Below are 24,134 nucleotides of genomic sequence, written 5' to 3'. Positions count from 1 at the left end.
TTTTCAGGGAAATTTAACCCCACGTTGAAGCATGCGTTCCCTTTCTCTTGTCTTTTCCTCAGCCCTGTTTTGCTCAAAGCCATGTTTACAAAAACGGTGAAAGCAGGTGATGTCCTGCTTCGAGATTCACTGACATGCCAGCTTACATGCCATATTTGTACAAACTTATTTTTAACTGCAAAATCTTCAAATGTTAGAACCTATAATTTTTGGTAGGGGTTAAGCATAATGCCTTTAGTATGGCTTATTTTTTGTGCATGATGCCTTAAAATGTGTGAAAAGAACACAAAAGAGAAATCTTTTATTAAAAAAATAGATAAAATCTAATGTGGACTTTGCTTTCATCATTTATAAGACCACAGAGCTGATGTACGTTGCATTGCAGAGGAAACCGGTGACCTGCAAAGTGGCTCAATGTCGCCATCTGCTGGTTGTTTGTAGCTTTTACCACCGCAATGCACCAATATGAGACCCAGAACCCTGTGCGGTGTTGTTGTTTCTGTGGGGGAATATAATAGTGTAACTCCTTCCTATTAAAGTTGTGTTGAAGTTTGCTTACATTTTTGCGCAAAGAGTAGAATATATATTTTATTATATATATATATAACGCTAGTGTTTATGTAATTGTCATTTTCAAAACGCGATAGCGCTTAATTTGTTTATAAGTTAAAGCTAGAGCTTATAGTTTTAATTACAGAGTGTTGGCAATGGCGCTAAAACATTTCAGGACGTTGACCCCATTTTTAGGGGCTACCTGTCACAGTAAAACATTTGGATGGTCAATACAGGCGAGTTGGTTACCAGTAAAAACCTACAGCACTGCAACGGGAGGTGAAGACACTGGAACAGGTATGTGTGGAAACATGTATTAACTTATTAATGACTGTAGGAGGCAGCAGAGGCTGCCATAATGCCACTACAGATACGACACTACTCAATTTGAGTTCATGCATGGACAGTAACAGGTCTTCAGTGCAAGGTATAATTTTGTGTAAACATGGAGAAATCCGTAAGTGCTAAATTAAACTTTCTAGTTCCCACACAACCAAAACACTGTACGCAGTCAACTTCCACTCGTTAAGTTATTGAAATACCCCCTTTCCCCCCACGATATGCAGTCATGGAAAAAAATATTAGACCATTGTTTTCTTCAATTTCTTGTTCATTTCAATGCCTGCTACAACTAAAGGTACATTTGTTTGGAGAAATAGAATGATAACAAGAAAAATGGCTCATAAGAGTTTAATTTAAGAGCTGATATGTAGCCATTTGCCATGTTTTATGATAAGCAAAATCATCAAGAAAACCATGGAAAATGGCAAGATATCAGCTCTTAAATCATAGCACAGGTGTTATTAATTATCTCCAGTTAGGGCTCTATTACATTTAGTGAGCCAGCATGGAGGTGGTAAACCTAAATGGTTTGCAACTAATATTAACTGCTATGTCATGTTCCCTTTCAGTATGCATACCAAAATATATACTACCTGTTTTCTAGTATTCTTGTTCCTCTCTTTCAGGGAGAGTTGTAGATCTAACGATTCTTACCTTAAAAAAATAAAATAAAAATGAATTTCCTCACTGTGGGATACATAATGTCTTCTCTTGCGTTTCATTTTTTGATTAATTTATTTAGTTAAATAAACAAAAAGCAGAAAATTCTCATGTTTGATAAGCTAAAACCAGAAAATTCTTGTCCTCTTTGCTTCATAAATGACTTCACCCAATTATCAAAATGGTTGATGATTAATTTCCAGAGTTAGGGCCAAGTCATTGGTTTGCAAGTCCTAAGGAAGTTTCAAGTCTTTGCGCTCAAGTTCCAATTCAAGACTGACAAGTTCTAAATGATTGCTTTTGAGCCCTAAACAAGTCATAATGCGCTTTGCACCAAATGCAATGTCTTTTTAATAAAAGAACCAAGTCTTTAATAAATTTACAGTATTTTAAGTCATGAATGCTTTTGAAAATAACTTAATTGTACTTATTTGTTCATTTTGGTTCTCTCCTGCAACTTGACTGGATGCTGTCAACATGTTGATCTGGAAAAATTAAGCGTCAACTTGCGGGGAATGAACTAGTGATGGGAATTTGGTCACTTTTTAGTGATCTGGATTATTCAGCTCAGCTCACCAACAAGAGCCGGCTCTTTCAGCTCCCAAATGACTCTTCATTTTACCACTTATACCTTTTATAATTCAGACAAATGTAGCACTGTTTTTACTTGTGATTTGTATTTGAACACATATATCACTTAACTTTCAATAAATTGCTGTTGCCAATTACATTTACAGTTGTAAAATCCCTTGTAACTCTCTAACTTGCTTGAAGAACCACTCTGCTACACAAAGCAGATAGAAAATGCCTATAAAAACCTAAGCATAGAAATTAAAAAAGGACAGCTATTGACATTTTAATTTTTTTTATTCAAACACAAACACACCTAACAAAATAAGTAAAGTACTGAAAAAATAGAAATTAAATACAGCAATCAAGTTAATGTGCTTTGTTAATGCCAACTACTGACATCTGGACAAAAAACCAAAATATTTTTGGTATAGAGTAAAAATAAATAAACAAATAAATATAATACAATGTGCAAAACAGCAAAATCCAACAGTTTAACTAACCACCATCATCTATCTAACAGTAACTTTTCATTAGTTCTTTAATGACAGATTGGCATTGAGGAAGACCAATTATATATATTATATTATATAATTTCCGTCATTGTCACTGTTTCAGCGCTGCCACCCCTGCCCCTCCCTGCTAGGTGGTATGATCCTTGTCAATCCTCATATGATTGTCCACAGCACCCGCAGGTACTTTTCCTAATGAGAAAGGTAAAAAAAAAAAAAAAAAAAAGAAGAATGGCTCGCTGACAGACATGAGCCGGCTCCCATCGTTCACTAAAAAGAGCCGGCTCTTTGAACCGGCTTGTTCACGACTGACACATCACTAGAATGAACAGTGTTACTTGATTCAGGAAATTAATTAAGTTGTGGCACAGTTTTTTAAATATCATATAATTTAGTCTTTTGGCCTGAGGGAAGTCACAGTAAAGTCACGAGTCATTGGTGAAAAAGTCCAAGTCCAGTTGCAGGTCTTTTTTGATCTTATCAAGTTTAAAGTCACTTAATTTGTGACTTGTGTCCACATCTCTGCTAATTTGTAATTATCTTATCATTTCAAAAATATTCTTAATGGTTAAAAAAATGCATACATATGAAACAATTTTAACACTAAAATGTGATGCTAATGTCAATCTGTATTGTCCTGCTGAAGTCCTAAAGTGCAACAGTAAAAATGAAATGGAAAACAATACCACACAGGTAGTTAAACGCGGCTCCACTCCCTTGCACACACTCTGCACTGTGTGATAATTTGTTTGAGGTGTAGCAGAGTAGAAAGGGCTGCCTGAAACAAATTGCCTTTTTTCCCTCCTGCCTCAGTTCACTGGGTTTTGTTTAGCAGTCACTTCTCCTTAGGATGGCCTGTGAGAGCGAGGTTAATTTGCTCAGTAGCTTTGTTTTCCTTGCTCTTCTCTCTTGGATACAGTAGCCTCTGGCTGTGGTTGACAGCTGGATTCCCTAGGATGACCCTAAACAATGTCAGGTCAACTGCCTGCTGCAACCTCAAGCCACAATCACTGGCACACTCACACACACTTATAAACAGTGAGACAGAGTGAGAGCCAAGGCCCTCACCTCAACCCAGACCATCTCTTTCATTGTTTCACTGTCTGTCACTGTTTCTGTTATCAAGTCTGTCCGCATAAAACGATTTACATTCCATCTCCATCCCTCCTGCAGTGGAGGTTAAGCTTAATGTCCCTGGGTCGGCTTCTTTCTAAGTGTTGTGGTCCATATTGGTTTCTGTCTGTGCATCTTTATCATTCTCTGTCATTAGCTGCGGGACAGACTGTGGTCGCAGAGCGCAGGGGGTCCGTGGTCACCGTGGGGATAAACCGGCCCGAGGTGCGTAATGCGGTGAACCAGGAGACGGCGAGGCGTCTGCTGGAAGAACTGGAGGCCTTCGACAGTGACCTAGACTTAAACGTTGCTGTCCTGCATGGGAAAGGTGAGAGTGAATGCATGGGTGGAATTTTTCTCTCAGGCAGATATTTACAGACGGAGTTTGAGCCTGGTTTAAATCTCATTGAGGAATTTTGTCTCCAGTCACAGGCCAGCCAGCCGTCCTTAGCATCAGTTTTCCTCTTGGTTCTGTGTTTCCTTTTCCTCTATTTATCTGCGTCTCGACATGTAGTTTTTTGGAAAATAATGACCTTCTGAGATCATTATACCTGACAGAAATTGTTTTTGGGAAATATGCTTATTTTCTTTATTGGAGTAGGGCCCGACTTATACCAGATTTCTGAGGCTGATAGAGATTTTAGAGGGAAAACCACACAAATTACCAATATGACCGCCAATACAATGAAATGTTGAGCTGGAATGAACATAGACCTTCTCTGTATTGATTGTGTACAATATTTTGCACTGAACAGATTAACGTTTTAAACGTTTATTAAAGAATATTTAACATAATTTTACATTGTACAGACAATGTATTACATTGTCAATTCCGTCACCATTGTTGGAGAAGTAGTCCCACACCCTGCTGCCTGTAGCTGAGTGTTTCTGACACAGGGTGAATACAGGTAGACAGTATGAGAAAGCACATGAACATGTTCTAGTTGAAACCCAAAATGCAAATATGAACATTAAAATGTGCATAAAATGTCCCCTTTAAGGAAACTGGACTCTGTAGCCCTCTATCAAATTTGTACTGGCTGAAAACAAATCACAAACTAAAGTTCAGATGCAGTTATGGAAAGTCGCTGAAGCTTCTCAGACCTTCATCTCTTCCTCTCCTCTGTCCTCAACACTCGACCTCGGTCTCTCCATCACACTCTTCCTCGCCATCTTTTTTTCCAGCCTTTGCTGCTCAGAGTCCTCGGATCTAGCCGAAATGCCGAGGTGACCAGACCAGTGCACACACAGAGAAAACACACACACCTGTGAGGTGGCCTGCACTGTGTCAGCTGCCCAAAGCCAGAATCAAGCCACAGCTCCTAATACCTCTAAAAATAATCATTGCACACACCGAATGAACTCCTTCCCTCAGTGGAAATAATGTCTTCAACCTGGATCAACCTGGCGGCTGTAGAAAGTGCACCACGTCCTCACGAGACACAAGTGTATACTTTGTTTGGTACTTCAGAGGTCGGAGCCTCTCCAGATGACTGCTGCAGAGTGCTACTAGTCTAAGCTGTGAAGAGAAAACAGTGTGTGTTGGAGAGTAATTAGCTTGTGTTAAATGGGTAAGCAGTGAGCGGCACAGTAGGTCGTTCCAGCAAAAGTGGCTCTTCTGTGATTCCCACAATGTCTGTAATGTGCTTTTAATCCTCCCAGCACACATTCCTGTCAGCAGGTTGTCCTGTATTGCTGCTCCACTATAACAAGAAGACTGACCTTCAGCGGTGATTAGCAGTCTGTCTGTGTTATGAGATGACAAGCAGGGAGGCTCTATTTCATCCGTAGTTTCTGAAAACATAAGGAATCCATTTCGTGCCAATTAACGCCAACACGATCACTCTCTCAGCTCTCATTTTTCAGTGTCAACTTGTTTTTTTTTCTACTTTTGAAATGAAGAGTAATTGCTTTCTGCAGGTTTTGAATATGCTGTCACATATTTGGAGTGTTTGGGATTCGGATTTCTGTGGGCGTTTGTGGTCAGGTACAATCTAGACGTTGGCCCAGCTCTGTCACTGCAGCCGCATGTTTATCTGAACTGAGGTGAAGCTACTTTTAATGTCCGTAAAGCCTCACTAGTCACATAAAAACACACTGTACAGCCCCAAAATTGGGTTTTTCTAACTTTTTTGTTCAAAGTCAAATTACAGAAACAACATCCAGGTAGCTTTGTTTGACCAAGATTTGAGATGTCGACTCAAATCTCCTCAAAATATGAGGTATCTGTACTTTCTTCTTTCTTTCCACTACGATTCAAAGGGAAACATTATAGTTTTTACTTCGCCACAATTAATCAAAATTGTACTTCTTACTAGTAACTTTAAAAATTACGATTTTTGCATGCAAAATGTATAAACAGCTTAAAAAATATGGCAATAAATTTAGGTAAAAATTAAACTACCCAACAGTACATATATATTTTGTACACAGAGTATATAGAGTATTATTATATCAAAGCTTTTCTGATATAACTGTGCTCGTTATTAAGTTATATAAGGTTATATATGTAATTAGAACAAATCTCTCTGTTTGCCCCCTAACCAACAAATCACATAATGCTTTAAGATCCTCCATGAATGAACCAGCTCTTCGTAGCTCCTGCTCTTTTTTTCCTACAAGGACAAAGGGGTTTAGGGAGCTCTGTCACATCGCTGCTCCCATAAACAGCATGACGCACTGTTTTTCTATAATTGCCCTGCGCTGACCCACAGCTGTAATCAAAGCTCCCAGTTGATGGGTGTTGCTGGCACATGTGTTGGTTATAATCATTTTCATTACTGTTACATTACGGAGAGAGAAGGATTTTTATGAGTCCCTGCCTGAGCCTGTGACATAGTGTTTGTAGGCCTCTTGGGCAATGTTGTAATTACCACATGAATCCAACGGAAGGGGCTGTGGTTGGAGTATGTTAGTCTTCCATTAATGAAGATATTGTGTGTGTGCATATGTGTGTGTGAGCACATGCATGATTTGTGACTATGTATTGGATTTGGGCTCTTTAGGGAAGAGAAGCATTTGTGTGCCAGCCAGCCCAAAGCGAGCTGCTATCCAAATTGCAGCCCTCGGACTCCAGCTCAACTTGTTGTTTTTTTCATCCTCATCATTTTCCCTTCCTCTCTGACTTTCCAGCTGCCATACTTTGTAATTTTGTGGTCTCCTCCAGGAGGGAATTTCTGCGCTGGTTATGATTTGAAAGAGCTGGCCAATCACACAACCTCCCTCAAATTGGAGCAAGATGTCACCAAGGGTCCCGGTCCGATGGTGAGTGCTGTTTGGGCTGTGTGTGTGTGTGTGCCTGCTAGTGAGGGTTATATCTATATTTCCTTATGATCTTAATGGAGGGCTAAACGTTTCCACAAAAATATAAAACCAGATGTGGTCAGCTGTGATTGTGAATATTTTTAAGGGTTTGGAAAGACAGGTAGTGCTGAAGAATGGGCTTTAGGGAACGATGTTGAATCAGGGAAATGCCTCAATGACTATAGGTGTGTGTGTGTGTGTGTGTGTGTGTGTGTGTGTGTGTGTGTGTGTGTGTGTGTGTGTGTGTGTGTGTGTGTGTGTGTAGAAAGTCCTTGCTTCTGGCACACTGCTGTCACGTGACAAAGAATTATATATTATAGCAGAAATTATGTATTGCATGCTACAAAAAGTGCAGCTTTCCATAGAATCTGTTTGGATTGCACGTTTAAGTCTTTTGGATTGAGTGGACCTCCTGTGCAGAAAATTACAGCACTGCATCTGATACAGCAAACACAGTGCTTCATTTGTTCAGGGACAGCCAGAACTGGAGCCATTTGTTAGTCTTTTGTTTGACAGTTTGACATCCAGAACTAAAAAAGCTTGGATAGCGAAAATTCATAGAGATTCATACAGTGGATATAGTCTAATGGAAGCACTGTTGCCTCTTTAACGATGTGTATTTCTTCAGTGTTGATGGTACTTTGCTTAAGTCCTACAGCTTTGCTTGTTGTTGTATACTTTGTGTGTGTGTTTGATGATCTAATCCGGTTGTTTCCTCCAGGGTCCGTCCCGTCTGGAACTGTCCAAGCCGCTGATAGCAGCAGTTAGTGGCTTTGCTGTGGCCGGAGGGCTGGAGCTGGCTCTGCTGGCAGATCTGAGAGTGGTGGAGGAGAGCGCCGTCATGGGGGTGTTCTGTCGCAGGTTTGGTACGTCTCACACCTTTGGGCCTTTTCCATACACATGCTGGCTTTGCTTGATTTGGTTCGACTCCGCGTGTCAACTCGGCATGGCAGAGATTTGTATCTCCATTAGATCGGGGCGAACCACAAGGTGTGTCTTTAACAGACAAAGAAGGTGCTATAGCACTGTGGATAAACATTTAATTTCCTACAAATTCTTCACAATAAAAATCCCCTGTCGTCTGCAGGTCTTGTACTCTTCCTCCCTGCAGTAGTAGTAGACTAGAGAAGAATAGCCACGAACAAAGCTCCTAGTTCAATGGTAAAAATGTTTCAATTCCTATCAGTTCGTCACAATAAAAGTCCCTTCTTATTTGTTACTTAAAAACTTGAAATGATGGGTTTCCATCAGGTGACAGTGAACATAAAACTGTAAAATGAAGCAGATATCTGAAAGTACAAACAGTTACCCTGCTACAACTAAGCTTAAAATCAAAGAGATTCAGTTGGATGCTACAAAGTACTGAGAGCTGAACACATAGAGACTTCTAAAAACATTTGGTATCTTTGGTCTTGTTGTCTTCACTGCTACTACTGTTACTTCTGTAATATCCTGTACTGTTCTACTACTACTAGTGGTGGTGGTACAGTTTTATAACCTCCATTCATGGTAGGTTTTCTGAGAGCATCAGTGAATGCTGTTGGGATTTTTTTTTCTAAAAACACAGTTGCAGTTGCACACATCCACTCCAGGAAGCTGAACAGTACAACCACAGTCTGATCTGTTAGCCACTGAGAAGCTACACTGGATCTGTTGGGGTTTCAGTCCTTCCTTAAGTGCATCTCAGTAGTTGTAATAAAGTATGTGCCAGCTCTGCTTGTTTGCTGGTCCAGCAATTGAATCAGCAACAACAACAAGTTGTCAAGTCACAAGCTCAGTGAGACTTGATCTATAGATGCATTTCATATTGCTTCTGTCGGCTTTTCTCTTATTTGTATTGCTACTATTTATATCACGGCCTCTGCATTTATTTCAGCACGTCAGTGGTGGAATATAACTTAATACAATTACTTATAGGGCTTGAATACAAATGTTGCAGTTACTAGGTGCAAAATTAAGTGATGTACACATTAATGCATCACTAATTATAATCTAGTAATATAAAATATTTGTATATATGACTTATATATGCTGGAAGTTGGTAAAAGCATGCATGGTGTTTACTTACTACTTTTTAGTTTGGTCAAATATCTGTTCCACCACTTGCTAATATTACTCCTTAAAATTAATCTAGTGCTATAGTATTGATATAACCCTACACAGTAGTAACATGACAAATAACACCACCAATAGTTCAAAACTACTAGAATTACTACAACTACTGCAGCCACTTAATACACATCGCTGCTACTATTTCAGGCTCCCTTTGACTACTTTTTTTTGTGTTCTTGTATTTCTAATATTCGTCATACTAATGGGTTTACTGTCTTCTTTAATGCCACTACTGTTAATATTGCCAGTACAATCAACTACCTGCCACCTCTCTTCCTCCTTATTCTCTGCTCTGCTGCTCCTTCTGCCTTTGTGTATTTAGTCATCTAATTATATCTGTCCATGAAAGTATTCTGGTGTTTTTCTCTGCATCTACGCATACATCATCTGTTTCCTAATGCCAGGAAGTCGACACCGTTTCTATTTTTCAACTTTGTTGCTCTGTCCTCTGTTATCACCCCAGCCTGCTCTTGTTTGTGCGCGAGGACGGAGTCGTAGCGCGATAACACCAGTGACCGTGACCTTTCGGCATCACGGCCAGAGTCTGCTGGGCAGTCTTGATAAGTAGAAGAGGAAGCAACCCACTGCCAGGTTTCCACTGCGGGGCCAAACAGGGCTTACATATTATTTATGTCACACAATTTCCTCATAAACAACATTTTCCTTTTTTGGCGTCTCGTAGCTTACTGGCATGGTTTGCCCGCTGACTCGGCTATAGTTTTAAAAGAACAAGTAGTACTTTTGGATCTTCTGCTGTAAACACTTTAAGCTAATCCTGATCCCAGCACGTCGTGGTTGGCTTTACTATGTTAAAGTGGCTCGTGTCGGACCATCTCTCGTGTAGCTGTCAATGCTTTAGCCATGCTGCTCGATTAAAATACAACCATGGTGTTTATAAATACAACTTATGTACTATAATTTACTGGCAGTACTAGATTTAGAGTGTAAACATGCAGGGCTTATCATCTCAGGCCTGTAATTTACAGGGGAGCATCCTGGCAGTGCCCGGAACTTTCTGTCTGTCTGACTGTCCGTCCTCCCAGACTGTCTGGTGGCAAGTCCTCAGTGCCAGGCCACGCTTCAGTCTCTCAGCAGTGACTCTTCTCAGTTGAGCTTAAAGGGAAACTTTGCAGATTTTCAACCGGCTTTGTATCATTACAATGTGTGTAGTATATGCAAATGAAGCAAAAGGGAAAACTACAGCCCTTTTTCTCTTCCCATTTAGCACCACTTTAAAAATAGAAGCATAGAGTTTATGAAAATACCATTTAGAAAAGTAAGGAATCAGAAGAATCATTTTATTGGTAACGGTACAGAAATCCCAGTATCGTATCGGCACTGCCACTGAAAACATTAAAACGTGTTATTTACCACTGTTAAATAAGCCAGACAGGGTAGGTGGGACTAATACAGCAGACTTGCTCTTTAGCTCATTTGTGCGTGAAGTGACATACTGTTTTCTATCTCTCATTTACAACTTATCCTCATAGTTGCTGTCAAAGAGAACGAAATGGGGATCTTCCAGAATGGAAATTTAATTGTTAAAAATATATACGTCACCAAGGGAAATGAGCATGCTTATCACTATTTATTCTTTGTTACTGTCTGCCAGAAAGAAAAAGGTTGTAGGACAGCTTTAAGTGACTTAAAGTGGAGTTTGCGTGTGGACAAAAGGCCAAAATGCATAGAAAATTTACACTTTAAAAAAAATATCCATGTACCTGCAGACTAAAACTAGGATTGAAGATAGAAGTACATATGAGGGGAGACACAGGAGAAGACATATAACACAAGGGTTTTAATTTCAATTATAGATTATCAGTGCATCTCTGGACACAAACTGACAAACATCTTTTTAACAGATTCAAGAATCCCCGTCTGCTCTGAGAGTGTGTCCCATTAGGGATGACATTATTCTAATGCCTGCACTCAAGCCTCTTCCATCAGCTCAAAACTATGTTTGGGAGGCAGAAATGAGCATTACTGCGGTTTCGACACATTAAGTTGCACATTTCCTCCCAGTAATTAATTCTCTGCCTCTTGATTGCCACATATCTTCGGGCTTGTTTGTCAACACATTTGAGTCGTTTCCCCGAGCTTAGAAACCACTGTGGTTTTTCAGAAGTGCATTTAGCATGGTGATTATTACTTTGACTACTAATTTTCAGCGTTTTTATACCCATACTCTGCATAGTATTTTGCTGCACAACCAGCATCTTCACCTTTTCAAGCCTGTAGTTAGTGTTTAAATCCTGGTGTGGCTAAGGGAACATTAACAGCATTTAATGGGGCTGCATTCCATAATGAGACATTTCTCATAAGACCCGAAGTTTAGGAAAAAGACTTTACAGTGGAAAACGAGTATGCATTTAAACTTTATTTTCCCAACATTAAACAATTGAAAACCGAGCTTCCCTTCCCATTTACATCAAAAGTAGGGCTGCTCTGTGGGACGCACAGTTTATTTAAAGATCTTGTGTTTCTTACAGATTATTTCCTTTTAATGGTTGAATTCTGTAACCGTTTTGGGGTCGGGCACAGATGGCAGCAGCCGGAGGGAATCCCTGGTGGCTTTGGAGTCAGAAAACCCTCAGAGGCTCGCTGAACTGCTCTGATGTGGGCCAACGGCAACCATAAGGATCTGACAGCTTTCTGGCACGTGATTGGCTGCCGAACCTGTGGCTTCCTGTCTGGGGCCCCTCTGCCTTGCACAGGAGGAAATGAGAAGGAGGAGATGGTTGCGTCACAGGAGTCTGGTATAAGTGTCTACTGCTCGTTGGATTTTGAGAGACCTGAATGAAAAACCACTGTGCTTACCTAATTCCCTGATGTTATTTTGGTTCCTCAACCCAGAGGAACATTACAAAGCAAAAAAAAGCGTTGGCACCGGAAAAGGAAACTTAAAATAGTTCAGTAATACTTCATTCAAGGATTTAAAATGGTGAGGCTAAATCAGGCAAGCATGGAGGTTGTCCAGGATTGTTAGGACAGTACTTTTCTCTTGAAGTAGAAGCCATTAAACAAACACACACACAAATCGATCATGTCAGCATCTCCTCCCTTTCTCTTCTTCAGTTCTAAGTCCTGTCTCATACCTGGATGAGGGACAGACAAAGAGTGCCAGAAAAGAAGAAGCCATATGTTGAATCGAAGTCAAACCTCCGTCCAAAGCTGACATAACATCGGCCAATTCAAACACCCGCTCGGCGAGCTTGAAACTGAGTGACATAGTCCAGTGATTACATCATCTCGCTACAAAACCGGCAGACCTTTCCATAAAGAGAGTGAATGGACACAGCAGTTGTGTGCAGAGACGGGAATCAGTCAACATTTTAAGTTGATCAATTGATGGCAAGATATGGATATCATTTTGGAAAGTCACGGCTTCATATTAATCTGAAGACAAATCAAGTCTGGAATAGGGGTGGGCGATATGGGCAAAAAAAGTATCTTGATTATTTTTTTCCGATAACGATAATCTGACGATATCCTTTAGATGAGATTTCTTTACCAAAAAAAAAGGTGTTAAAATTCTTCTTGCTTACCAGGACAACTATGGATGGACACAATGTTTAAAAACAACATCTCTTGTTTATTTTCTTTAAACTGAAGCATTCTAGACACTCCCAGTTAAACTTTAATTTAGAGACATTAAATGGGTAAACATTCAGGTTTTCTCTACTAAGGTAAATTGTGCAGCATACAAGCATTAGCAAATTAGTTGCACATTATAATTTCTTAATATTGTTAACAAAGTGACTTTCATGCACCTCTCTATGTGCCTTTCGTTTGTTTTCTTTTTGAGATATTATAAATGCTCAATGTAAAATTGCATATTGTCAAAATATATATATCACCCACTTCTAGTCGAGAATAATAATTTAAAAGTTGAGTGACTTTGGGGCAGATTGGGTTCCTGATAGCACCTGATCCTGATTAAACTTTGATGTGATTTTTCTTCTGAGGTGCTACATATCCTCTGCCATTTTCATAGTTCAAGGTGCCACTTGCAGCCTTGGTGGTCTTGTATAATGGTGCTTTGCAAACTATAGAATACACTGCCCTGGTAATAACTCAGTGGGCTAAATACATGAAATCAAGTTAACTGTGTGGCACTCATGTTTGACCCAGCCCAATGCAGCTGTTCTCCTTCATTCCCAGTGAAGATTTCAAAGCGAGCTTCCGATTGAAGGTCTGCTCTTTTCCATCTGTCCATTCAGTCTGGAGCTGTCCGGAAATCGTTAATCCACATCAAACTTAATCGCATTACCCTCATGGGAGGCCATTGTAGTGGGTTTTTCTTTGATGTGGTGAGGATGCCAGCAGCACCAGCAGCAAACTAGAACACCTCAGTGTGTCGTGTTTCACACTCTGTTCTCAGGTTATTAGTAGTGGTAGATGTTGGATGTGATGTCTCGCGGAGTGTGATCTCCTCCCATCAGACTTGGTACGAATATCATGTAGAAACATCCGACTTTTTCGGGTTCAGCTTTGAAGTCCACAAAGAGTTAAGCTTCAGAGCAGCGCTCTTTCAGCTGGGAGGGATTCAGTGTCTTCATCTGACATCTCAGTAGCTGACCTCTCTCTCCTGGTTTGATTTCACATACTGGATAATGATTTTAATTCTAACACAAAGATGGTTCAGTATAAAGATGTATCAAAATATGTACAGATAAACAGACCTGATCTGCAGAATATGTGACCGTCAAACTATAAAACACATAGATCAACCTCTTTTTAGATGTTCATTACCACCACCAGGGAGGTTGTTTTGTTAATCTTTTGTCTGTTTGTTTGTCTGGTTGTCGATTTTCTTGAAACTTTGTGGAAGGGTGTAGCATTGGCCAAAGGAAGAATCCATTACATTGTGGAGCGAATCTGAATCAATTACTCTTCCCTTTTGTTAACATTGTGAGTAAAGGCATCAGGGCTTAATTCATGTGGTCCGGAATAATTTGAAATAATGAGTTCCCAATTTAGAAAATTATATGAATGCCTCCCTTAAGTCAGAACAACAAAAGTAACACGGATAATCCACCTGATCCGCTTTCTTTGCTTTTTGTTGTCACATAAATACTAAATACCGATATCAACGTGTTGTTTAAACGCTCTGAGCAATAAAATACAACACATCTTCTTTGAAGCGCCCATTGTTTCCACATTACGACTTGAAGCAAACACACCGAAACCAGGAATGGGTTTTTCATTCATAAACAAGTCCATAGTTTGCATTTGCAACTGTGAATTATATTGCAATTCATATGTTAATTTAGAAATTAAGGAAAACGGTCTTTTTCCTTTTTAACAAGTGAGTGGTGTTTGAGAATACTAAAAACCAAAAAGTTTCTTACTGAAACCATTTGTGATGACTCAAATAGGATTCTGGAAGATCTGAGCTGTGCTGCTATCACACAGCAACACATTATGTCCAACTCTGTAGCAAGTAGATAAAACACAAGGTTCCTTCTTTCCTCCAGACTTCACCCACACGTCATTCAGATAAGCTGTGATGGCCCTATGATGCAGGGAGAGACCCACCTCTTCTATCCAGTTATTAAACACAATAGGCTTTGCTGACTCATGTTCAGCCTTGTTAATAACAAGCTGCAGTCTTGACAATGAGCTTATCTGCTTTGAACAAGAACGCAGAGGGCTCCTTTCCAAATGTTAGCTCATTACTGTAGAACAACGATGACAAATCCACGCTTTCGTTTTGCGGACACTAGCTGATTATCTCGTATCAGGATCACTGCCAAACTTTTTCCTTCATCAAACTTGGAATAGGGGATCAGAAGCCAGCGCTCTCCGCTGCAGCCGTCTTCCTTTAAGCCAAACATGCCTTTTGAGTTAAAACTACTTCAATGAGTTGCTTCCATCCTCTCAGCTCCCATTCATGTGGGACAAAGCGCAGGTCTGTGTAAATTCCTGCAAACAGGACACATCAGAGACGGGACTATCTGACAGAGAGAGGAGAGTGAGGGCTGGAGGTGCTGGAGACGAGCGCTGCGGATAAGAAGGGAGATCCTTCCGGTTGCTGATAGCGATGGTGCCAACAGCAGCACCAAAGACAGACTGGCTGGAGGTCAAGCTGGCTCTTTATCTATGCCTTTTAGAGTCAGGCTCTGTCTTCCTCTCACTGTTTACTTTTTTTTCCTCCTTTCTGTCTTTTGCTGTAATCAAGTGATAGTGCTGGACCGAACTTATGGAGAAGCTTTTTGCACTAATCAACCATCTGTTGCTGAGGACTAAGGCAGTGATTGTGCAGTTACCAGTGGGTGCATGGAAGAACTGCAGAGCAGCTGAACAAATTTGACAAATAAAGGAAATTATGATTTTATTGAGAAGTCTAAAACAGTTAGCTAAATTGTTGAAATAGATGGCTAAAAGTAATGGTGTAGAGTTTGACATAACCAACTATGTATCTAAGAACCATGGCATTTTATTTGACACTGACCCTAAATTTGATACACAGATAAATACTGATGTTAATTCATCTTTTTATGATCTTCCAGTTTTAAGCAGGGCCAAGCATGTTTTCTTTTAGATAAAAAATCCCTGCTTTCATTTCTTCCCACTTGGGTTGTTGCAATACACTTTATTTCAGAGTCAGTCAGACTGCTAACAAAATCAAAACAATTTTTCCATATTACTCAGATTTCTTTTTACGTCATTGCACTGGTTAGTGGTGAAACTTAGCATTCACTACAAGCTTTTACTGCTAATTTTTTTTAAAGCTTGAACAGGCTAGCTGAGTGACTTTTTACATTCTCACTGTCCTACTCGCACACATAGGTAATCAGAAAAGGTGCTGTTCGAGGCGACCGTGCTTTTTCTGTGGCTCAGCCAAAGTTATGGAACAATTCCCCTGCATATTTGATTAGCCCCCACTATTGAATGTTTTAAATCTGACCTAAAAGCCCACTTGATTTCTATTGCTTTCTATATGTTTTGGGTTTGTCAATATTTGTTTTTGTCATTTAATGGATAGTTTAAAGTAATGGATAAGAAGTTAAAATGGCTAATAGTAACGAATAAAGGGTGAAAAAGTTCAAAGTGATTGATAAATGTTTAAAATAGTTATAGTGGTTACAACTGTGAACAATAACAAATTAATGATTGAAGTGGATATATCAAAGTTATATATAAATGAGTTCATCTGATTGGGCCATAGGGCTGGGTATCATTAAAATAGTACCACTACATTTAACATGATGCCAATAATAATAGAGCACTTCCTTTGATACTGTATTTGTAGTAGTAATGACATAGTTTCAAATGTTTTGGTGGCATCGCACAACTCTGAACTCCCAACTCTGTCAAATACGCTTCACTGGACTTGAATCAGGTTGGCTGCGAGCAAAACCGTACAAGTCATGCAAGTCATTTTATATCTAGATCTGCAGGTACTGTTTGATTGAAGAGGTTTTTGATTCTACCTGGAACTGGGATGTTTTGATCAATATCTATTAAAGATACAGTGTACAGACAGACACCCAGGACTGTGTGTGAACATCAGACAATGAAGGTTGGGTACCACTGGACTACAGGATGGTGTGTGTGTTGGCTGGATGGAAATATTTGTACAGGAATGCCTGTGTGTGTGTGTGTGTGTGTGTGTGTGTGTGTGTGTGTGTGTGTGTGTGTAGGTGTGTGTAGGTGTGTGTAGGTGTAGGTGTGTGTGTGTGTGTGTGTGTGTAGGTGTGTAGTTTCATGTGGTGCAAGAAGCAGGAAAACTCTGGCTGAAACACTCTCAGTTGTTGTCTCAGTCAATATTGAAAAGACCTTGAACCTCAGCACACACACCTGTGCTGTGCTATTCTTATAATTTAATTGTAGCAAAAGGAATTCAGCTGTCATTTATGTTGCATATCCTCGACTCAGGGTGCTCAGCTGTACACTCTGTAATTTACATTTCAGTAGGATACACTGCCGTAATGGGGGGGTGACTAAAAAATTGAGTGAAATCTAGTATTTGCAGACAGTATAACACCCTCCACCCCCATCTAATCACTGTCTTCTGTCTGTCAGAACGCCATATGTGCTGTCTGTCTGAACCCAAAACCAGGCCCCTGGATTGGTCGCACGTGTATTAACACTGGTATTCCATGTATTCCAATTTAATTTATTTGAACGACATGGAGAAAGAGAAAAGCTTGCAGAGTATGAATAGAATCACAGTATTTCCACGACTCCCTACAGAATGAGAGAGGGGGAGGGAAAAAAAAAAAACCTGAAAGCTAGCATGATGATTTGGGGTTATGAAAACATGTCCGACACATGTGCGCTCAATAAAGGGCGGTCAAATAGAATCAGCGACTTGAAGGAATTAGGGAGTCGGGATTGTGGCGTGGAACTTGGGAGCGCTGAACGGTAGAAAGTATGCCAGTTCCAGCTGGTACTCTTTAGAAATTAGGACAGATGCCAGAAGCTTACTGTACCTTGCAGTGTACTCTCTCTGCTCTTGTTTCTCTCTCCCTCCCTTTCCTCCTATCCCTCTTTGTCTCTGGTACTCCCAGTAATAATGCAAATGTGTCCAGAGAGACCGAGAGTGAGGAGGAGTTGACGTTTTCACGTAGTGACTGAAAGAAAGCAGAGGTACAGTTGAGGAGTAAAATTATTTGAAAACTTTGTTCCCCTGACAGCTGTAACTGAGATTAATGGCAGCAGTATATTATATATTTCTAAGTGTTTCTTTGGGTGTTTTCACACAGTTTAAGTGACCTGAACCTGATACACTGGCACAGTGGCCTACATTTCCTTTCACCTTTCACAGTTAAGTCATCCAAATTCTTGTCTGAAGGTAATTTTAGAAAACCCCAGCCCCCACTTTATGGATATACTTTTCACTGCCACAGGAATTTCCAACTGTGATAAAGCAACAGTGCAGCTTATGGCTGCAACTAATAATTATTTTAATTATCAATTAAATCAAGAAAATTGCCCATTCAATTTCTTTGAGCAAAAGATATTTACTTTACAGAAATGTAAATCAAAAAAAAATTTTGAACAAGAGAATGTTTGAACAAGAGAATATTTAGCATATTTTTTTTTTTCTAGATAAAGGTCTAATGTGTCCACTGCATTGTTTGACTCAGCTCAACTCATTTTTTGGTATCACATGCTTAATTTTTGCTGCAGCTAGTGCATGGTCAGTGTAGGGGGGACTCATAGCTGACCGTCATAGCTACACCACATGAAACTGCTGTGACATTATCTTCAGTGCTAACATAAGCTCAAGAGATGTTCATGTTTTGTTGGTCGACAAAAAATGTTAAGTTAATACCCCCACATTTGAAGTTTTTACGTGTCCTTAAAAAGTCGGTTTGCTAACAAGTGGCTAAATGAGATTACAGTGGTTGTCAGGGACATTAAACGTCATCACGGACAGCAACTCTTTTACTAGTCCGCCTCAAAGCCTCTAGCCGTGTTTTTCAGTGCTCTTGCAAACTCTTGTAGATTGTAGAATAGCTTAATAAACAGTTTATGCTTTAAACATCATAAAAGTGGTGCTCATCTGTGAAGATTATCCTGCTGAACAAAATGCGTAAGCATCAGAAATGTGTGTTTGCCACAGAGCTTATTTTCTGCAATGATCCGAAATCCAATGCAGAATTCCCATAGTCGAATTCTCAATAGACCCCATGGAGATGCTACTTCCGGGTTGACCTACAAATATATATAATTTTGTTTGCACTCAATGGTAAAACGAGTAATGCAAGTTCCCTGAGATGTATCATGGAATATTTGGATGCTCTGCAATATCTGAGTTTCTTTATGCCAACATATGAATGTACCAAACCTGTACCAACCTGTACCAAAGACATATTTCATACTGAACATCTCATCTTCTCTCAGGAGTTCCCCTGATTGACGGAGGCACGGTGCGTCTCCCGCGTCTCATCGGTCTGTCACGAGCCCTCGACCTGATTCTGACCGGACGACCAATCGGAGCACAGGAGGCTCTTGCCTACGGACTGGCTAACAGAGTTGTTCCTGATGGACAAGGTACTGAAGTTAGTGTAGATTCCAGTTTATCATTGCTTCGTCAAGGATAGGATATCATGTATTGACGTTGGTATTAAATGCTGTCACTTTCTTCTGCTTTTTTTTGTCATCTTTTGTCAGATATTCCCTGATCTAAAGGTTTTAATAAAAGACCGTCACTTTGCATTAGTTGATTTGTCCTGTAGTAATGAAATACAGTCAGATTTTCTGCTTACAACACAGAACACATTGACAGGTGAGAAGTGAAGACAACAGAAATTCAGTCCAAAGCAATATACAAGAATGTTTGTTGTATGCACAGTGCATTGTTCTGAGTATTATAGTACATTTGATGGTAGAGATGTGAAGACCAGATATGTGGGAGGCTGGATCTCCTCTGTGTGTGTGTGTGTGGGAAGTAAAAGCCATTATTCACTGTGAAGACCTGTGATGTAGACACCACAGAGAAACAGACCTGTGACCCATTTTCATTCAGGACACAGTTCTTAAGAAACTGTCTTGTAGGTAAGATCAGTCAGAACCCTATATGATGTAAATGTGTTCCAACGAAATCTGTTTTCTTTATTTGGCTCTAACACCACGCTGAAGCCGCCATAACTCAGCATTAGCACAGCCATCTCCTCCCTCAGTCAAGCAGCAGTCTGAGGATTAAGTTATGCACGCATTTCAATACGGCATTTCCTGTATTACATTAATGCATTAACGCTCCCATATCCTTGAAAATCCCAAAAAAGCCTTTCCATGTGCCCCCCCCCGCCCCCCCCCCCCCCCGTCTCTCCTTAGACGTTAGAAGCAGATTAGCTTAATTCTTTTAGGAAGTTCTTCTTCCCACAGTCAAGCTTCGGCCTAATTTGCCTCTCTGAGGGATGATCACTTAACATCAGAGGGAGGAAGTAGCAGCACCAACACACACACACACACACACACACACACACAGGGCATCAAAGTGTGGCATCATGAGGCGTAGATTTTTCCATAGGACTGATCTGGATGCGGTCCAGTGCTTTCATGTGGGCATGAGCTCACAGAGACACAGCAGCAGGGAAATGCAGCATGGAAGGGCTGGTGATTTATGTAATAGGAGAAAGGCTTCGTGATACATTAACCTGTGTGCATTACGATGTTATGAATGGCTACATTTCCTAGTGCATGCATGACTCTATGTGTTCACCTGTGCCACTGTGTTGGACTGACTTAATATTGCATCCACAGCTTTACCGGCAGCCCTGCAGTTAGCAGAGCAGATCAGCGCCTTCCCTCAGCAGTGCCTGCGGGCCGACCGCTCCTCAGCCATGTACAGCTGCTTTGATGCTCCGTCCTTCACACAGGTACACAGGTGATACTAGGCTGAGTCTCTGGATGTAGACTGTGCCTAAAGCTGGGGACACACTACACAACTTTCACCATCTTTCCAGATTTTGAAAAAACTTGGAGTACACAATACATGACTGGTTTTAGCAGATTTTTGCATGACGGCTGAGAGACTGGGCATCACACACTTCACAACTGCACCTGATGAGGGATCACAGACTACATGATTTGTCAAACCGACTTAAGCCAACTGAACACATCAAACTCTTGCGCAGACTCTCACGAGGGCAGCAGTTTAAAAGGTAAACAAACATACCAGTTGGTGATGGTAATGCACCAGTTTGTTGAAGAAGAAGAAGAAGAAGAAGAAGAAGAGGAGGAAGAATTAAACAACAGCTGCTGTTGTCTGCGAAGCTATCTACTCGGGGAAAAACATCAAGAGTTAAAAATGGGTTGAGGTCAAGTTGTGGAGGAGTCAACGTTTGTATTGCAGTATTGATATTCCAGTTACTTCCCGTCATCTTCTGACATTATTTCCTGTGTCCCAGCCTCTCTTTTCCATTGGCTGCTGGCAATACGTGTTTGCAGTTGGGTCAGTAATCAGTTCACACAATTTAATTTTTGAGCCGAATCTGGATGCAAACATGTTTGACTGCGACTGAAGTCGGGTCAGGTCTGTTCCCCTCACACACTAACATATTTTTATGTCGACTGTTCCCAACTAGTGCAGACTGGTGCAGACATTACCCAACTGGGAATCATGGGTAAAATCTGGCAAAAGATCTTGTAGTGTGTCCTCAGCTTAAGACGATTGTGATTTGTTTACAGAAATATAAACTGCAGAATGATAATGTGTAACGCCAGACCTTGCTCCAGTGGTGTGGAGAGGTCAGTCTTGTATGTGAGACGAGTATCTATTTACGTGTCAGATGACATACAGTACATGCAATGTAATAATATTAAAGTACAGGTCAATTCTTTCACTGATGTACTGACATAAATTCTTGTCATAATATGTCAATATGTAATCAAACAACACAAGGGCTTACAGTTCTGTGAAATTTGTCTCATATATATATATATATATATATATATATATTATACCAGCTGTTTATTTCATGGAGTATACAAATTAATGTACATTGCAGATACTGATACTGAAATCCAATTACAGGAATGCAAACAGTACATTTAATCAAATCAGTATAAAGAGATTGATAAATTAATTCCAATTAACATAAAACTAAATTGTTTCAGGTCTGTATAAGAAAGTGACTGGAGTGAACAAAGATGTTCCATTTACCAACTGAGGATTTCTCTATCCTCGAATCTTAGCCTTGGATCTCTTCCTCGCGCCTTACAAGGGTGGAGATGCAAGCGAGGGGAAATGAGGTTGCAAAATAACGTTTTGGGATGAAGCCATGGTATTTTATCACATACTGTGTTCACTCGGTCACTCAAACTGGAAAAAAATTAACTGGAAAAAAACCCAAAGTTGGTTTACTTACTACAAAGTTCTTGCACAGTAGAACTATAATAAATAATGAGCATCAAAGTTCATAACATTTGCCCTCTCAATGCCTCTTAATTTACTTAATTAAGTAAAAACTTTCTGATACACAAACTTGATTGAATCTGTCTTGCTCTGTCCAGGCCATGCAGTTTGAGATCGACCACGGCAGTCCTGTTATCCCATCAGAAGCTGTATCCGGTGCGACCAGGTTCACTACTGGAGCGGGAAGAGGAGGAAAATTCTCCTAGTGTTTAGTCTGCAGATGGCTCGTGCATTTCAGGTGATCTAACAAATCTACAGGTACATTTAAAAAAATGTGAATATTGTGAAAAAGTTCAATATATTTTGTCAAAAATTTCAGAAAATGCATTACACATAGAGATATTTCAAGCCTGTATTTCTTGCAATTTTGCTGATTATGGCTTACAGATAATGAAAACCCAAAACTCTGTGTCTCAGAAAATTAGAATATTACATAAGATCAATAAAGAAAAAGGATATTTGAAACACAAATGTCATGCTTCTTGTGAAAGACGTCTGGCTCCTCCACTGCTGAAGGCCTCTGTGTCTCAAACCACTCTTCTCCTCTGTACTGCCCCGGTGGTGGAACCAACTTCCAAACTCCATCCGTTCCGCTGAGTCCTTCTCAATCATTAAGAAGAGACTGAAGACCCAACTCTTTACTGAACACCTTCACTCTTGATCTACACTGCTCTTGCGACCTAAAAGCACTTGTGTCCTAATGGACTCAAACTTAACCCACGGCACTAACTCTTGCTATGTTTCTTGACTTTATCCTTGCTTGTGTTGTATTACTCTCATTTGTACGTCGCTTTGGATAAAAGCGTCTGCTAAATGACATTGTAGAATTGTAGCTTCTAAAAAATATGTTCATTTATATACACTAAATACTTGGCTGGGCCTCCTTTTGCATGAATTAATGCATTAATGTGGTGTGGCATGGAGGTGATCAGCCTGTCGCACAATGTTACTCTGACAGCAGCCTTCAGGTCATCTGTGTCTGGTGTCTCTCACCTTCCTCTTGACAATAGTCTATAGATTCTCTATGGGGTTCAGGTCAGCCCAGTTTGCTAGCCAGTCCAGCCCAGTAACACCATGGTCACTGAACCAGCTTTTGGTACCTTTGCCAGTGTGGGCAGGTGCCAAGTCCTGCTGGAAAATGAAATCAGCATCTCCAAAGAGCTTGTGGAAGCACGAAGAGCTCTAAAATGTCCTGGTAGATGGTCCACTGTGTTTTTTGAAGTCCACAGTCAACGCAGCCAACACCAGCAGAGGACATGGCCCCAAGTCACCACTGACTGTGGTCTCCAATATTGAACTCTTTCACAATATTCTAAATTTCTGAGACACTGAGTTTTGGGTTTTCATTATTTTTAAGCCAGAATCATCAAAATTACAAGAAAAACAGGCTTGAAGTATTTCACTCTACGCGTAATGAATCTATATAATGTATGAGTTTCACTTTCTGAAATGATTGACAAAAATATTGAACTTTTTCATGATATTCTAATTTTTTGAGATGTACCTGTAGTAGTCCACCCCATCTGGTCAAACCATATTAGCTTGTTATCGAAGCATCACTTCCTACATTTTTGATATATTGACTAGTGTGTGTGAACTATAAGTTATAGGGTTATTACTTTGAATTACCATTATTATTTAAGTTGTGTGTAAGTCGCAGTTGTGACCAGTAAGCATAGTATTTGAAAAGAAATACCAGAAAGATGAAACACAAAGGTTAGTCTAAGGTATATTTTAAAGCCATAGTTTGCACAGTTTGGTTGTACAACTGTCAGTTAGCATGCAATATTTCATGTAGCAGCGTGTTTTTAAATGAGGGCATTTGGATCATGATGGTTGGGAGGGAATGGAGCTCCACTTGAAGCAGAGACGGGGGCTTTAACTGTCATTTTCTTGATGCCAAACCAATACAGCCATCTCTGTCTTCACAAAACTGGTATCATTATTTATCTGAGTATGAACCTATTCCTCTGATTTTCTTATTTGTGACTTACAAATATACATGTATTTAAAAGAAGTGGTCTTTTTTTTCTTTTTTTTTAAAAGCAAATCATCAAAGAGAATCACCGAAATATCTTTATGTACGGGGCAATGCAGCG

At 40.1% G+C, this 24,134-nt stretch overlaps 1 protein-coding gene across 1 annotated transcript; it reads left to right on the top strand.

Annotated features, from left to right (window-relative positions):
- The first annotated feature begins 367 nt into the window (after nt 1-367).
- Nucleotides 368-24,052, top strand: zgc:101569 (uncharacterized protein LOC449822 homolog). The gene is made up of 7 exons (XM_059326539.1): nt 368-849; nt 3,907-4,077; nt 6,916-7,013; nt 7,774-7,918; nt 19,020-19,169; nt 20,382-20,497; nt 22,134-24,052. The coding sequence occupies exons 1-7, from the start codon at nt 708-710 to the stop codon at nt 22,239-22,241; spliced, it is 930 nt and encodes a 309-aa protein (XP_059182522.1). The 5' UTR covers nt 368-707; the 3' UTR covers nt 22,242-24,052.
- The last annotated feature ends 82 nt before the right edge of the window (nt 24,053-24,134 follow it).

The sequence above is a fragment of the Centropristis striata genome, chromosome 23 (assembly GCF_030273125.1).
Source record: "Centropristis striata isolate RG_2023a ecotype Rhode Island chromosome 23, C.striata_1.0, whole genome shotgun sequence".
NCBI lineage: Eukaryota > Metazoa > Chordata > Actinopteri > Perciformes > Serranidae > Centropristis > Centropristis striata.
The sequence above is the reverse complement of the archived record's forward strand: the minus strand, read 5'-3'. Positions and strand labels throughout refer to the sequence as shown.

What these genes read in the sequence shown, in the direction of transcription:
- zgc:101569 (XM_059326539.1), top strand. Translation starts at nt 708, where the DNA reads ATGGCGCTAAAACATTTCAGGACGTTGACCCCATTTTTAGGGGCTACC. An exon ending in AGTTGTTCCTGATGGACAAG is followed by an intron (nt 19,170 to 20,381) that starts GTACTGAAGTTA and finishes TTGCATCCACAG; the next exon opens with CTTTACCGGCAGCCCTGCAG. An exon ending in ATGCTCCGTCCTTCACACAG is followed by an intron (nt 20,498 to 22,133) that starts GTACACAGGTGA and finishes TGCTCTGTCCAG; the next exon opens with GCCATGCAGTTTGAGATCGA.